Source organism: Anolis sagrei, chromosome 3 (genome assembly GCF_037176765.1).
Source record: "Anolis sagrei isolate rAnoSag1 chromosome 3, rAnoSag1.mat, whole genome shotgun sequence".
NCBI classification, from domain to species: Eukaryota; Metazoa; Chordata; class Lepidosauria; order Squamata; family Dactyloidae; genus Anolis; species Anolis sagrei.
Genome location: NC_090023.1, coordinates 130553460 through 130571735, shown reverse-complemented (window position 1 = coordinate 130571735; position 18276 = coordinate 130553460). Strand labels below are relative to the sequence as shown.

The following is an 18276-nucleotide window of genomic DNA, read 5'->3' as shown; positions in this document are numbered from 1 at the left end:
AAATGGAAAAGAGAAGCACATCCAGCATAAATAGTGAAGCGATGTCATGTCCACCATTTAGATGCCTTTTTTATTGTTTTGCGACAGATCAGCACTAGTGACACAATTCTTTCTTCAGCCTTGCAGATGTTCCAAAGCCTTTTTGACTATCTGAATAGCTAACTTATTAAAATGCAACCACAACAGTTTGGAGTGAGATCTATGTAATAGAGCAGGAGGTTGATGCAGCCCCCCCCCCAAATATCTAAGTAATTCTCCTGAATATTACAAGCTCATGTGGAGACACTTTAAACTTGCCACTAACTCAGAGATTTTGAGTAGGGAATCAAAGTGAAGGTAAAGTGCCTCTCCATCCAAGCCATACTACTGAGAGGGAAACATTAATCTCAAATTCATCTTTTGGTGCACCAGGTGGGCTTGAAGAAAATGTCTTTTTGCTGGTGACAGCTAACCAGATAGTTCTCCCTAAAGCAGAGGTGTCAAACTAGTGGCCATCCAGATGTTTCAGACTCCAAATCTCAGGAGCCCTAGACAGGTTGTCCAATGGCCAGGAATTCTGGGAGCTGAAGTCCAAAACACCTGGTGGTCCACAAGTTTGACACCACTGCCCTAAAGAGACTGGCCTGGTGCCTAACTGGATGTCAGCTCAGCCTTACCCCAGCAAAGGACCATTTAAAATGAGCCAAGATCTTTAATCCAGTATGTTTTATCCCTGTTGAGCATTCTTAGGTTATTTTGAAATGTGTTTTATCTGTGCAGATTACTTTGATTCTTTCCTTAAAATGTTGTGCTTTTAATAATATTTATTTATTTTATGTGCTCTGTTTTCACACTTAGATATTGCTCCGTCCCTACTTTCACCCATACTCTTGTCACTTGAAATAATACATGTGGCAGTAAGACGAACAGCCTTTTTGCATGCCACCCCCCTTTTGTAGAATTTGCTCAGATTTGACTGGCTATGCTGCTAATATCTTTTTTCTCAGATTCTTAATTAAAAGACCTAACAGTGGGAGCTCATCCCGCTCCCTGGATTCGAACCACCAACCTTTTGGTCAGCAAGTTCAGCAACTCAGCGGTTTAACCTGCTGCATCACCAGGGGGCCCTATCTCACATTATAGTTTAGATTTTTGGTAAGCTACCCAAATGATTATTAATTAAAGACATTTTTGGTTTGCCTATGTCTTTTCCTGTGTCAAAGTCAAGCTGGGAAAAATTTGTTTTCATTCATGATTCAAAATAGTGTAGATCGTGGGTTACCTATTTTCTACTTTGGATTACCTCTTTATATTCAAAGCAGTGAGTATTTTGAACTGTCAGTAAACTTCCTGCTCAAAGGTATCAGTAACTCCAAAATCACTTGGTATTCTGATTCTTTAATTGCAAGACTCAAACACAGGTATTTTATATATCCACCATCATGAATACAAACAGTAAGATAGCTCTCCCCAACTACTTGTAACTTTCCATTCTCATTAGCATTCTGGTGAAGACAATGTCATTCTCATAAATGTTTGCAGAAGGCAGATAAAAAAGGTGGTGAATACTGTCGGTGCTAAATTGCAGCTTTTGTTTGATCTAATGCTTGCAAATTATTTTGCAATATTCATATCTTTTTGCAGTACAGGAAACTCCCAAGTGCAAAAGCAATCATTGTTTTGTTTTTATACATGACTTCATTTGGCGGACTCCTTCTAAACTGTAGCATCAGTAGCATCCATTTTGTTCATAAATCAAATATAATACCTGTATTTTAAATTATATCTTCAAACTAACTGGAAGTGTATCTTTTATTTCTGGTTCAACTGATTTTTCTTATTTATCAAAAAAGCTTTGTTGTCATCTAAAGGCTCAAGGTATACAATGGTGAATTTGAAAAACAGCATTCCAAGTTTTTTTTATTTGGGAATTATTTTTAAATACATTTATAATTTCTAATTGTAAATTCATTTTAAGCTGTCTATGAAGTATAAAATAATGTATGAAAGGTGTATTGTTTAAAACTGTGTAAAATATACAGCAGTTTCTAAAGAGAGTCTGAAGAAAACACTATCTCTTACCATCTTTTTCATATCCTGTGATAATAATGCACCAGAATTAAGGCTATTCATTGACAGGATCATGCCCAGAACTGGGGTTGCATTATTGTTTCCCAGAAGCCCCTGCCATAACAATAGTTCCCCATCATGTGGCATTCTTATAAGGGATTTTGGAGCAATCATGGGAAAATGATTCCTGGGATTCTTATCCCTGACAACTGATTTGGCTTTAGTTTGTCCCCTCTGATAAAATTGTAAAATGTTTCTAACTGGGTATGGCAAAACAAGGAATGAATTTTAGCTCAGTCCTATTTAATGTATTTACTTGAGTATAATGTGCCATTGATGTAATGCACACCTCAATTTTGAAATTGTGAATTGCAACAATAACAAAAAAAAAGATTTGTTGTCGAATGTAATGTAATGTCCTTACCTTGTTGGGCGTTCCGTTGCCTGCCTTGGAAAAGCCAACAGGCAAGGGGAAGCTGTGCCCCTCCATCAGGCTGAGGCTGGTGAATTTGCCAACCTCAGCCTGATAAACAAATTAGAGCATTCCAACTAAGGCCTCATTCACAAGGTCTTTAAAACTAGGGGGGGGGGGGGGGGAGTTGAAGGCCTTGTGAATGAAGTTAGTTGGGATATCGTGCCCCTCCGTCAGACTGAGGCTGGTGAATTCACCAGTCTTAGCCTGATGGATGGGCATAGGCAGATTTACGTGCACGTTTCTAGCACACTATCAAATCTAGTGCACACCTCACTTTTGACAATGTAATTTAGCCCCCAAAAAAGTGATCACTACGTTTGAGTAAATATGGTATATAATTTTGGACCACAGATTGGGAGGCCATTAAAAAATTCTAGCTTATTGATTTAAAACCACTTTTAATTTTTTTAAAGGCACTCTATGCAGTCATGCTGGCCACATGACCTTAGAGGTGTCCGTCTATGGACAATGCTGGCTCTTCGGCTTAGAAATGGAGATGAGCACCAGCCCCCAGAGTTGGACACAACTGGACTTAATGTCAGGGGAAAACCTTTACCTTAACCTAATTTTTAAAGTGCTGATTCCAAATTGTTTTAATATTATCGATAGTTTAATTATAATTTTAGTGGTAATCTATACTGTATTTTGTTTAAATTGTAAGCCATCTTGGCTTCTGTTTCTCAGAAAGAGGCAAAAGAAATAATTAATAATATTTTTTGTTACCGCTTGAAGATTAGTTATAGCCAAAAAATGGAAATAAAATTATGATTACAAAATTGATGATTGGTATATAGAGATGTGGAACAGCGTAATAAACAATAAACTGACTTGTGAAATAAAATGTAAAAAGATATTAATGAAAAGAAAAATGAATAAAACTAAATCATTATACACTAGCAGTTTGGAGAAGAGGTCAATATAAGAACTATTAATATTAAGGATGAATATATGTCCCATGGGTGGTGGGTGCATATAGAGATTACATGTATAAAAATGTTTAATTGATTTATTGTATGTTTTGTGTCAATGTTAGCTGTTTGTGATTCGTATAATTTATTTATTATAAATAAATAAAAAATAAAAAATATTTTAAAAAGAAAGAAAGAAAGAGGACTAGATATAAAATATAGTGAACAAAGGTGAACTGATTGTTCACATAAATGAATTGCAGCCACCCAGAAAATGAATGCTCAAAAGAGCAGGACATGAACCCATGAGGACTTGCATGGTGGAAGTTCACTTGAGGCTCCTTCTACACTGCCATATAAAATCCAGATTATCTGCTTTGAATTGGATTATATAGCAGTGTACACTCATATAATCCTGTTCAAAGTAGATAATTTGGATTATCTGCTTTGATAATGTCGATTATATGGCAGTATAGAAGTGGCCTGAGAAAGAGTCTAGCATAGCACAAGTCCTTTCACACAACATGTGATTCCACTTTAACAGCTATGGCTGCATCCTGGAGTTTGTAGTTTAGGGAGGCGCTAGAGAAGCTCCCTGGCTTCAGATTCTAAATAGAGCCCCCTAAACTGCAATTCCCAGGATCCCATGGAACCATGGCATGGAAAGGAGCCAAGAACTGGCATAATTCCCTTTATTAGAGGAAGTTCTACTGTGTTCAGTAGGGATTTCTCCCAGTTGAAAGGATAGTATAGGATTACAGGGGAAAGTTATCAATTTATTGAGTGATTTTCTACCCCACCTTTCTCCCAGGATAGGATTCAGAAAATCCAGCCAGAAACTTGCCAGTTATGTTCAGAACTCATTAAAACCTATTACTTGTACTTAAACTACTTTGAAATAGCCTTAAATTACACATTAAATTGCATATATTCTAGCACCAGACATTGAAAGGAACTCTGAGAAGCAGACAGGATTCTGTCATCCCATGTATAGTTCTAAAATGACAGCTTTGAGAAAGAGAGTTGCACAACAATAAACTGATCCTATTGTACTGGAGTCTATATCTGGGCCGTCTTTCCACTGCAAGTCACAGCATTGTATCAACAAAAGATACAGTGATATCTAGTATTAGGTCTCTGTCTAGTGTGCATAAACCTCTAAATGCAACCTTTTACTAATCTCCTATTCTAAAAAGAATTTCAGAGCAAATACATTTAGAATTATTAAATGTAAAAAAGCATTGTACACATAAGCAAGCTGTTAACAAAAAGGAGTATATGAGATCAAGCTGTAACAAACAATCAAAATGGGTTTTCCGGTCACACAATAATAGAGTGCAATTGTAGCAGTTTCATACTGAGGAGGTTAAATGGTACTTACTTCAACCTTGGGTTCAATACTACTTACTTCAATATAAATGTGCATAGGATAACATCTTAACAGTGCACACCAATATATAGTCAAGGAGAAAAACAGAGGATACAATTTGCTATTCTAGCATACCTTTCAGAAAGGTAAGAAGCCATGTAGAGTTTTGTTGTGATTTTGTGTCTATCAAAATATTTCATTTTGACTGGATCATCTGGGTAGAAGGGAGTGATATTAAATCTAGTGGATTTAGAGCTAGTTTTGTACCATTTTCAGCTTTTGCCTAGGTTTTCAAATTTCACAACCTTACTGTAGCTACCACCATCAGTAATACCACCAGCAGAAGTAGAGTGTGCATGGGGCTTCTCACAATCAGAAATGGGCTAGTGAAGCAGACAGATCATTCCCCCTCCCCCGCCGCCCCCCAAAGAAGAAGGGTTCTAGTTCATCCTATCACACTATGGAGCCCCCAGTGGTGCAGTGGGTTAAACCCTTGTACTGGCAGGACTTAACACCAACAGGTTGGATGTCTGAATCCGGACAGAGTGCGCATAAACTCCCTCTGTCAGCTCTAGCTCCCCATGAGAGGACATGAAAGAAGCCTCCCACAAGGATGGTAAAGCATCAAAACATCCAGGCATTCCCTGGGCAACGTCCTCGCAGATGGCCCCTTCTCTACTGTATGGGTTCTTTCTCAGCTCTACTGGATATGACAGCAAAATACATACATAAATACATTGAATGCCTGGCTAAATAAACAATAGGAGTCAAATGATTTTTACAAATTTGGTCTGAAACTATGTATTAATCTTTATACCTTTCCAATCTGAATTCCATACACTAGTGCAAAATTATGCATGTACCAGCATAGGTCACTTTCCATGAGTGGACTATAATGCTATTTCTAGGATTTATGATTATATTAATTGCCTAGCTCTATGCCAGTCTATCTGTATGAATGAGGTCCTGATGTTCTGAATAATTTCTAACACTTCATCAGTTTGGACTCAGCTTGGAAACTTTCCACGAAATGCAGCAAAACTCTTCAAATGAGTAAAAATGTTACTTCTTTCTGGTCTCTGTGTGCAATGTCTTTTAAAATGTGATTCTTAATTTGTATCTTGTACTGAAAGTCTTTTAAGATGAAGAATTTAGTCAAACATTTCTTTTGGAAGTTTATGGGCAACAGACACAGCTGGAATGAATGTTAGGCTGCTGGGGCATGTGACACATGTGGTGGCAAGAAATCCATCTGTTATACACATGCCTGGTGCATATGAGGGCAACCCCCCTTCTCCTTCTGAACCTAATCTCCAATATGCTACGGTGTCCTATAATATTCCAGTGGAAATCTTAAATATTTGAGCCAGACTGCAGTATAGGTACAATAGACAAGCTGACTGCTGCATAGGAAATCAGCAGAAAACTTGGTAATGCCCTTTGAAGTCTATTCTTTGAAGATAGTACTGAAATGAGCTTATTTGTAACACAAATGCTTTTTTTTTTTGTTCATGTCCTTCATATTAAGACACATTTTCCATAGATTAACATGTCATTGCCACCTTGGTATTAAGGCAGTTTTAAATAACTACTATTTATTACAGCAAGTTTTCTCTATTTAACACCATCAGGGGAGTTAAAGAGATTACTACAAATCATTATCATGGAACAGAAAAAATGTTGTAGACAACATACTAATGTTAGCTTCATCTCAATATCATTTCAGTGTTATAGGATATATTTTATGTACTGCATTTAGATGGCTTTATAAACCCATTTGATTACTGCACTAGCCTTAAAATTCTAAATTACTGAAAGAATTTCCCACACTTATGAACTAGTTTGAAACTCAATAGCTTGTATTACCGCCAACAATTGAGTGACTAGCTTATCTGTGCTGTTTTACTTTGATCTTCAAGGAAGGCGTACCTGGATATTAGTCAGAAGGGTTTCTATGGAGGACAATCCATCAGGAAACAGAAAGGGAGAAGGAAAACCTGGAGGTAGAGGCTGCCCATGTCCGGTTAGCGAAAGTTTGTCAAGGCTGTCTCTTGCGGTTGGTGTGGAGAGTGAGGTCTCATCTGTATGTGATTGAAACAAAAATATAGAACAAGTTACGCTTGTCTGTTTTTATTAGACCTCAGTAATGGCTTCCCTAGTGGTTTCCAGAACATTTATTGCAAATTGGTTCCTGCTATCAGGAGAAAATGCTTTCTGCTGAATTTTCTTTAATGAAAAAGCTGTGGAGATACAACAAGATAACATTAATGAGTAACTTTATAAGCCTTTTAAATGCAGTCTCTAATGAGACTGAGTTTACAGTGCCATAGAATCTTTTTAAAACAAATATTATCTCACATATACTTGTGATAATATATTTAGGTTGACTTTATGGGTACCTTCCCAATTATCTCATTTTAGTCTCTACACTGTTTGGGCTGACAACAGAAATGTTTCCGACTATGAGAGATATTTCATATTGCTGTGGTATGTTTTATGTGAAAATGATTCTCAAGTAATTAACTATCTTCATGAACCTAGAAGGGCATGCAAAAATGAAATTCCCTAATAAAACGCTCCCTTTGGGTTGGGTATGTACATGCATTAAAACAAAACCGTGCAGGTGAATCATCTTCTACAACTAGTACTGGAAACAGACAATCCCATGTCCCTGTACTGTCTAGGATCCAGTTCTAACAACAATATTGGAAATGCAGCATGGATTCACGTCGGTCTCCCTGACTGCCCCTGCCTGTACAGTCCATCTGCTTCTTGAGTGGGTCCTCATAAACTGGAACATTCATATCATGTTGTTATTATAACATGGCAACCTTTCCACTGGAGAATTAAGACTGAGCTTGGAGACTAAATAATAGTGTAAAATTACTGTCATAATTTCTGCAATTCAAATTTGACTGGAAGAAGAGCTATCATTTATTATAACATGAAAATTATTGACACACAGAATTGTCTTTTAACACTTAATTACTTCTGCCTCAGGAGGAAGCATCTCCTCCTGAGGTAGTCAGAGATCATGTGCACATCACCCTCAAAAGAATTTTATTTCAGGATTTTGTGTTATCTGTGCAACATTGCCTAATGATCCTTTGTACAGAAACAGCATTTCTCATACAAAAAAAACCCTGTAAAAATGTAAATAGTTCAAAAACGCAGAGCAAGAGATTTGGTAAATTAGAGAGGGAAGAGTTGAAAATGTGACTAATCAAGGTCTTGGTTGTTATTTGTTGGACGTTTGCATGCTACAGTGATGTTGGTTGGGGCGATGGGGTGCACTGAGAAGGGAGGAGCAGTGGAAGGAGATTTCCTCCTCTCCCTGTTCCCTTGTTGACCTGTCACAACCCACGATGGTGAACAGGTAGGACATGTGTCATGGCTGGGGCATGGAGTGTGAGGGTTGGGTAATTAGGATGGCTGACCAATAGCACGTTCAGCATCACCAAGTGGTGGGGACCCCTTCCCATCTCTGTGGCAGCTAGGGGAGTCCCTGTGGGGGCCAATTCAGCAAGTCAGATTGGATGAGAGTGGCCTAACACTCATTTTAGTTACATTTTAAGCACTTACTTTTCTTCTAACTTATCTAAATTTTTAAAGTTATTCTCTGTTTTGCCTTAAGGAATAATCCTAAAAGTATGAACTGCCTTCTTGTAAAACAAACAAACAAACAAAACAATATATTTGCATATTTAGCTAGAAGATGCATTCTGTTTGTTGTAGGGTTGGCAAATACACTGAGGCTGGATCTACACTGCCAGAATCTCATCCTAGATTATCTGACAATGTAGACTCATATAATCCTTTTCAAAGCAGGTAATCTGGGATCAGGTTCTGGGATTTAGGGCAGTGTAGATCCGGCCTGTCCCTGGAGACTCCACAGGCTGCTCAAAATACTTTCCCAGACTACAATAGCCAACATTCCACTTCTAGTTTAGGAAAAAAAAATATTTTCTTTACATTAAAAAGCAGTGGGAATGCTGTTATGTAAGCAAAAAGGTTGAGGGAACTTGGAAAGGTAAAGGACACCAAACCCTGACCACTCATGGTCTTTTGCAAGACACCAGTGAATATCTGACGGGTTGCTTGGACTAATGGCCTCTTCCTCTGTGTGTACTCAGTCTGTACAGTAGTACCGTACAGTAGCACAGATTCAATATTTCTTGTGCGAAATTTTTGGGACCACAAATATTTTGGTTCCCCCCCCCCCCCCGATTTTGGAATCCCTGTATTTTCATACATGCACATAATGATATATTTTGGATGTGACCCAAGTATAAACATAAAAATTATTTTTCATTTATACCTTGTAAACAAAGCCTGAAGGTAATTTTGTTCAATATAATGTCACTATTTCAGAGTATTTAGACATTTGGATTTTGGGGGGGGGGGGGGGTGAAGGGCGAATTTTTGTTGTGTATCCCTTACTCAGGAAATTTTGTACTTGTTCATATCATAGGATTGAAACCTTTCCCTCTTTGTCACAGAGTTGCAAACTAGTTGGGGCCAACATTAGAAAGAGAGATATCATTAATCCCTGTTAAGACTGATGTACATATGAACACAATTTCTGTCTACATCTGTCAGTACTTGTTGGTTACTTTATTATTAATCAGTATGGCACCTGCAATGCCTGTTAAGGATTTCTTATGGGTTTTCCATAATTAGTCAATAGAAAGAATAATGTAGGTACAATGTTTTAAATGGTACAAAATTCATTCCACATTGTGACTACAACCCACTTTTACTGATAGAAAGTAAGCAAAAGAAATACTAATCTATAATATAGGAATAAGAATCTTGAACTTAAGCTGAACTTTAATTAACATTTAGTGCAAGACAAAATGATCCTACAAAGAATAACTTTTGTTTTCTCTTTGTCCCATGTGAAATAAACTTTGTGTGTGAACGTGTCCAAAACAAATGTACATATTATGCACAGGAAGAGTGGATATTTGCGGATGTGAGATAAGCTGTGTCAGAGAATCTTGAAAAAAAATTAATGTTTTTAAAAGGAAAAACACAAATGATGTAAATATTAGCCAGTCAAAACAGATCATAGTAGGAAAACTATATGAGCCCTGCCATTAAAATACCTTTAAAATATTTCGAGGAACTTCAGAGTAATGCTTCTCACTTAATACCACATTAGATTCTTTTGGGTCTTGATAAACTGACTCAAAAGAATGAATAAACATTTGTTCTATGTGTTCCTGTTATGAACACTATGTCTGCTCATGAGGGTTATGGCAGTTGTAGGCATATGAGTTTGTTTAAATATTACATTAGGAAATTAACACTTTTGCTAATTTGCATGCCATGAAAGTTTCTTCTCAATGCTGTAGATCAAACATGTCCTCTCCTTCCCAGCCTTCATCTCAGGCTTTTCTTCAGGATTCATGTCTCTTCCATCCCTTTATCTGATTTCTCTTTGCTATAATATGCCCCTTGCTTTAAATCTCCCCTTTTCAGACTTTCTGCAATGTTGGATATCTTAGTTTATGAGAGTTCCTCATGGTCACTCTTTCCATACTAAAATTGCTGTACAGTCTACGTAAGACTTTAATATTGCTCTAGTTGACAACTATTGCTGTCTTTATTGAAACTAAAAGTGAAGTTTTAAAGGAAAGTTTAAGGGAAATGATACAAATCCCAGCACCAAAATTTACTGTAATTAACAGTGATATATCAAGTACAGTATTGTTGGCCTTCAGTATTCTCAGATTCTGCAAACTTTCTAGGTCTTGAAAGTTTTTTAAAAAAAAATTCCAAAAAGTGAACCTTGATTTTACCATTATAAACAATGGGATTTTTGTGTCCTTCAATTTTCGTATTCATGGGGTCTTGGAACCAAACCCCAAAGGATACCAAAAGTTCACTGTACTGTACAGCACAGTACATAAGTTTTCTCCTCAAAATAGCCTGCCAAAAATGTCCACTACTGCAATATTCTGCATTTTTGCATGGAAATAATAAAACCAGACTTTTTGGGTCAGAAGCAGGATCAAAAGCCAAATTTACGTGTGCATATGTGTGAATGAACACACCCCAATTGTAGTTATGCAATGCGAAATTGCACATAAACATAAAAAATCCACCCAGAGTCCCCAAAATTTCAGAAGTCATATTATAATTTACAAAATTAATCTAATTTAATCAAGTGGGGAAGTGCTTTTTTAGTTCTTACAATCAAGATTAAATATATTAAGATTTCCATTCATAGTAACTGAGCCCAGACACATGTAACTGAAACAAAATGTGACTGAAATAATTATTTTTATGCTTGTCATAGTTTCACTGCCTGTGACTGTCTTCCCTTGTGTCAATATCTATGCTCCTTGGTACCTGGTCCTGTCTGCTTATCCTTTGTAAAGGCCAGGTACATAGCAAGTCTTTTCAAAGTTACACATACTTTATTTATATTTGTATGGTATAGGAGATAGCATGGTGTGCCCAACTTGCCCAAGGAAACATGCTGAGGAACCTTGGACCACAATTTCTCAGACACAGAGAATGACAATGGCAATCCTCCTTTGCTAAGAAAAACTTCCTTAAAAGCTGGAAATGACTTGAAGGCAGACACTTACCAAAACCTGAAATTTGTATTGCAAATTGTCATAAATAAACCAAATCTTGTAGCCATTTTGAACAAATGCAACATCGCAGAATTCCCTTCTCTGCCAATTTATACTCACTTCAGATACCTGAGAGAAACACAAGATTTGGACATTTCCCATCTATAAATTACAAGTATGAAGAAAACAAGATATGGTAACTAACTAAAAACACACTTCAGAGAGGCCAGCCATGACATTTGCCACCTTGATTGCCTTGATTGCCGCATTGCCTTCTCATGCTGTCACCTCTTCCAACTATCACAGAACCTTCTCCCCAAACTCCAAGAATCTAACATCATGTTTCCTCTGTGGAGGTAGGATTTGTTCATACAGAGACTGTGAGCAGATTAGAATATTATGAAGTCTGAATGCAACTGCCACTTCTATTTCTCCTTAATTTTAATTATGTACCTGAGATGTCACAAAGAAGGTAAGGAGTGTGCATTTTTCTCTTTTTAGATTGAAGTACATATTAAATATAAGGTTTTTGACATGTGTTTCATTATAAGTCTTAGAAAAGAATTATTCACCCCAAAACAAAGCCTTGGGGAGAACTAAATTCTTGAGTTGAACAGCTGGTATTTTGCAAGTCTCAGATGATGAAGACATAATACTAATGTGTGTGAATCCCTGCTATACTAAAGGATATTTTCCTTACTTCTAACTCATTGCTAAACATCTTACAAATGAAGTAGGAAAAAAGACAAAAACTAGGTGCTAGCTATTGGATATTTGATTTTGTACATTAAGAAATAGATGCTTTTGAACTGTGGTGCTGGAGGAAAGTTTTGGGAGTGCCTTGGACCGCGAGAAGATCTAACCAGTCCATACTTCAGGAAATAAAGCCCAACTGCTCATTGGAGGGAAGGATATTAGAGACAAAGTTGAATTACTTTGGCCACATCATGAGTAGACAGGAAAACTTAGAGAAGACAATTATGCTGGAGAAAATGGAAGGAAAAAAGAAGAGGGGCCGACCAAGGGCAAGATGGATGGATGGCATCCTTGAAGTGACTGGCTTGACTCTGAAGGAACTGGGGGAGATGACAGCTGACAGGGAGCTCTGGCGTGGGCTGGTCCATGAGGTCACGAAGAATCGGAAACAACTGAACGAATGAACAACATTAAGAAAGTAATATGTTATTTGAATCAAATAACAACAATCAAATATTAGTGATATAACTTGTCTGAACTGGAAAAGTCCCCCCCCCCAAAAAAACCCAGTGGAAACCCCTACACGGGCAGAAGTAGGATGCTGTGGGTCATGGAGGGGTGCAAGTGCTATATTCTGGGAGAAACCTCCCAGCATTGAAAGACATGCCATAACTATTTAACTCTCTTCAGCTATATTTATCTAGTTAGAAAACAAACACAACAAGGAGAAGTTGCCATGTTGAAAAACTGTGTAAAGTGTTCACAAGTTTTATCAGCCTTTATAAGGACTACATTGGTAGTCAACAAAGCAGCTGCGACTCACCTGGCATGGCTCTGCAAGAGATAATACACACTAACCTGTAACTATTCCTCCACTCCTACCCCTGTGCTAAACTGTAAAAATAGGGAGTTTTTTTCTGAGTACTTATCAAAGGCTGAATCTACACTGCCATATAATGCAATGTAGACATTTCATTAGCCTGCTGCATCCATATAATAAACATGGGCTAATGCATTTGAACTCAGGGTAAACCACTTAACCTGGTTCGACCCCAGATTTAAAAAAAAAACGGGAAAGGTTTGGATCCTGCAGCAAGATCTGGACCTTTCCTGGTTTTGGGGCAGTGAGGACTGCAATCCTAGATCCCAATGCAGGATCCAGGACCACGTTCCCACAGCCATCCTGTGCTTCCCAGGCTCAGGCAGCCAGGTGAAGTGGCATGGCAGTCCTTTCCTTCCCCTCAGCACCTCTATCCCCCCTCCCCCCTGTTGCCTTGATGAACTCTTTTGTTTCCAAAATGACAAAGTATCAGGAAGTACAGGGCAGACAGCACCGCTAAAGAGGGATTTTTTTTGTCATATTCAAATTTTTAATTGTGTAAGGTACCATATCAGGCTGGCCTTGTATTTAATGGAGACAATATTTGATATGTTTTAGCATAGTTACTGTAATGCACTGAAGCATATTCTAACAATGTATTTCATGAATGAAACATCAAAAATAAAAACAGTAAAATCTCTTCTAAAACTTTTGGTTTCCCCAGGGGTGATTCTTTTCCACTATCACACAATATACTAAGGTTATATTTATTATAACATTATAACAAATATTCACCAGTGAGCATGAATGTCAATTTAGACATTCAATTATTAATGTAGTTACACTATAAGGGGAAAATACCAGTCACATAATTGCAGCTTTACACTGACCCATTACTTTAGAACAGTTGTGGACACGACTCTGAGCCTAAATGAGAGTCTGGTGTCAGTGAGGCACACATCCACTCTCAGCAGCTAAACAGTGACACAGAATGCCTCTTAAATCTACTAACCTATCAGCTCTTAATAAATGATTGTGTTAGTGTAAAGATAATGTATTAAATTTGAAATGTATCATATATGCCTTTCAAAGAAGGGTCTACTTCCTCAGAAGTAGACAAAGCGTGCATCTATACAATAGAATTAGCTTGACACCCCTTTACCATGGCTCAATGCTATGGAATCCTGTATTCTGTAGTTTGGTGAAGCCTAGCACTCTTTGGCAGAGAAAACTACAGCCCTTCTAAAACTTCAACTCCTAAATTCCATAGCAATGAGCTATGGCAGTTAAAGTGGGATCAAATTGAATTAATTCTATAGTGTAGGCACACCCTAAGTTTATGAAAGCCTATGCTACCAACTTCTTTCTCATTTAATATCTAAAGTGCTACAAAATCCCTGGAGGACTAGTGGATCTGTTGCTATACGGGGCAGAAAATATCAATTTGATTTTATCATGCCTCTCCCTGAGGTTCCAAGAAATACAAGAGCTGTGCTTGTGCTGGACCCTCTTCCTTCAGGGGTTTAGCACCCTGTGGATTTGCTTTTCACATGGCAGCAGAGCCACAAGCCAGCTCTCAACATTATCACTGTGTTTCACGAGAGATGCAGGGAAGTCAGTAAGTCTTTCAATGTTTCATCACTTCTATTTTCCATAATCAAAATGGAAAATAAGGAAAAAGTGCAGTTATGTGAACTAATGAACCAGGGTAGAATTGGACATAGGGAAGTGGAGGTGATGATGGGATAGTATTTTCTCTTTCCTTTGTCCCCTTGTTCCTTGTAAATTCTAACATACCAACTATCTGAACTCATATTACTAAGGCAAGGGTTGGCCTTACCATTAAAAGTTGAAAGATATCATGATTTTGGGTACTATTACTTAATTAAGGGTAACAGCATAGTTTTGTTTTTCTGCCACTTTGCTGGGGAGAAATACTTGTCAGGTCAGTTATTTCTGGCCATTTGCAATTCTACAAGAGTGCATCCACAACATACCCCATGATTTGTATGTGTGTGTAAAATAAAGTATGTGTATGAGAGTAAAAGGTTACAGTGTTCACTACAAGTCATGATATTAACATGTCTGAAACCTGAAATGTGTAGGAATGCTTTCAGGCTGGATCTATACTTCTATCAGCATATAGAAAAGATGAACTCTGAAACACTTATTACTACAGAAATTTCATGGTAAAAGAAGATCTGGCTTACAAAAGCTGATGCCAGAAGAAATTTGTTAATCTTTAATTGTTCCGTACTGAATATCTTTGCCTATGCCAAGTACTCTGATTTGGTGAACTTGGCAAATTCTGCAATGGGGGGAAGGCACCGAGGAGAGTGTGAGAGAGCATGTACAAGAGAGAAGATGCTGAGAACTGAATCTTGTTTAGTAGAAGAAATACGTGCAAAAACAGAGATGCCACAGTTGTTGCAGACAAAAAGAAGTGATGAATTTGGCATGAATCAGTACAGAAAAGAGTAGTGGAGAGGGAGGTTTCCGCACAGGTGCAAAACTACCATGTGTGTGAGTCACAGAAACCCTGAAGAAAAAACAGAATCTATCTATCTATCTATCTATCTATCTATCTATCTATCTATCTATCTATCTTCAGTGGGGTCAATTAGATCCTATGTAGCAATCATGCAAGTTTTTGCAATTTACTTTTAGGTTATTTCAGCCCCAAGTGATTTATATGCAACTATATCATTTTTCCAGAAAAAAATTCTTGATAAAGGCGATTTTTTTTATTTAAAAAAAGCCAAAAACAAAACTGGCATAGTACAACGTTTGCCATCTTTCCCGTTTATTTCCTTTGCATGGTTTTCTCTAGATACACTCAATTCCAATACCTGACAGGTTCTGTCAGTTTTTTTCCCCTCGCTGACCTAAGGTTAAGTGAGGGCTGGATCTTCAAAATAACTTAACTGTTAATTGGGGCACAAAAGAGCTTAGCTTTCAAAGTGACAGTCTGCATAATCTTCTTTAATTGCCCAATAACTAATATTACATTAGCAATGCAACAATACAATTATGTGATATGCTACAGGCTTGTAAGAATTGGATGGTAGACACACTAATTTTGTGAAATGCATATTAGGTTTCCCAGCCATAATAGACGATGAACAAATAACACGGATATGCAGGAAGCCAGGTCTGGCCCAAGAGACAATGTGATAACATATATCTGAAACAAACTTCATAGGGTAGACCAGATTCAGAACAAAAGTAACCAGCAAAAAAATTAAAGAAATAATACCTTAAATAAAATTAAAATACATGTATAATACAGTAAAACTCTGTTACATTAAGTTCGGTTTGTCTTTACTTGTCTTAATTTAGGGATGAATTTATGATTTATTCTGACGAACTGACCTTTTGTAAGTTGTATAATTGTATTTTAATGTATTTTTGTACTATTGTATTATGATGTTTACTGTGGTTTATCTTACTGTATTTTAATCCTATGTTGTCTGACTCTTATACTGGATGGGGTGGGTGTGTGCATTTCCCTCAATAAGTCAGAGACATTCAAACCATGTGATAAGCAACAAAACAGTAAAGGTTTATTGTCCAGCACATTAATACTTTTGACTTTAGCAGATTTGGTTATTCACAGACAGGGGCGGCTCAACCCATTACGCAAAGTAAGCATTTGCAGTATAGTTGATTTTGCCCAGGGGCGCTCTTGAGGCGCTCTTGGGGGAAAATAGACCTTGACATATGCGAGTTATAGTTACTGGGATGTATAGTTCAATCAAAGAGCATTGTGAACTCCACCAATGAAGGAATTGAACCAAATATGGCACACAGAACTCCCACGATGAACCGAAAATATATATCAGTGATTGGTTGGGTGGGGGGTGGGGACGCCAAAATACTGTTCACAGATTAAATATTAAAATTACCATATTCTCTCTAGGTTCTGTAAAAACAGTGCACCAAGTTAAAAACATCATCCAACTCAATCCAAACATTGTGGTCCAATAACTCTTAGTCTTTACCGGTTCAACCCATCAATCTGCGAATGCCTGATTCCAAAGCCAGGATTTCAGTTTCTTCCTGAAGGTCAAGAGGGAGGGGGCATACCTAACCTCATTGGGGAGAGAGTTCCAGAGCCGGGGGGGGGGGGGGCACCACAGAGAAAGCCCTGTCTCTCGTCCCCACCAAATGCGACTGCAAAGGTGTTGGGACCGAGAGCAGGGCCTCTCTGGAAGATCTTAAAGTCCTTGATGGTTTATAGGGGAAGATACGTTTGGACAGGTAAACTGGGCCGGAACTGTGTAGGGTTTTATAGATTAAAACCAGCACTTTGAATTGCGCTTGGAAGCTAATCGGCAGCCAGTGGAGCTGGTGTAACAGGGGAGTTGTGTGCTGGAGCTGACACAGGGAGCTCATCCATGCTCACCCTGGATTCGAACATGCAACCTGTCAGTCTTCAGTCCTGCCAGCACAAGGGTTTAACCCATTTCACTACCGGGGCGCAGTGACACCACGGGATATAAGCTCACATTCCTGAACTTGTTGGGAAGCGTAAGCCTTATTGATAGAAAATCTATGTGATAAAAAAATCCAGAACTTCAGTCATGATCCAAGTTCAGAAATATTATTTTAAACAGGGCAAAAAGCACTAAGAGGCCAAGTTATGCTTAGTTTACAGCAAAATTATTAATTTTCAAGTATCAGAATTGTGCAAATGTTTGGTTAACAGTACAGGTGCACTTTGGAGCAATAAGACTTTAAAATTCCTAAGCATCAGAGAATAACTTACAAACGCTGGCACCAGTTTATTTTGAGGTACAAACCTTTAGGCTCGTAGTACACTGGTAGTAGAAACAAACTCGGGGCAACATACAAATCTGAATCTGAAGAGTAACATATCAAACAGCACTAGATGAAAGCTTTTGTTTAATCTCTCGCATCCCTCTCTTGCCTCCTCACAAAAAGATGACTGTGAATTTAAATTATAATCCATATTACCATAGTAATTGCTGTAAAATTAATTCATTATTATGGCGCTTGCAAGTCAACTTAAGCTTTTCTGTCATTTTAAAGTAATTTAGGACCCCTAAGCACTTTACTTACAGATAGTAGTCATACGACCAAAGTTGGGAGCAATTTATAACATCATGTTTATGAAAGTTTTATTGCAACTGCAAAATCATTTAAATGTGGAACTATGTTCTCCAATAGGAAATATTCCCTATAGCCTTCTACTGCAAAGACACTTTAATTGATTATTTTTAGTTCACAGGATTAGATCATCTGATTCTTCATGGCTGTTGCTGTTTTGTTTTTTCTTCTCCTTTTGCGGTATTTATATTCTTCAATGAAATTCTTAGTTTATTAAAATGAATATTCAAAGAGCTCACAGA

At 37.7% G+C, this 18276-nt stretch overlaps 1 protein-coding gene across 8 annotated transcripts in view; it reads right to left on the bottom strand.

Annotated features, from left to right (window-relative positions):
- DACH1 (dachshund family transcription factor 1) overlaps positions 1-18276 on the bottom strand; it is a 378332-nt gene that overhangs the window by 39118 nt on the left and 320938 nt on the right. For all 8 annotated transcript variants that reach the window (XM_060769404.2, XM_067466906.1, XM_060769403.2 and 5 more), the window contains one exon: positions 6731-6882. In XM_060769404.2, coding sequence (XP_060625387.2) covers positions 6731-6882 — 152 coding nt within the window. The remainder of the gene's footprint in view (positions 1-6730; positions 6883-18276) is intronic.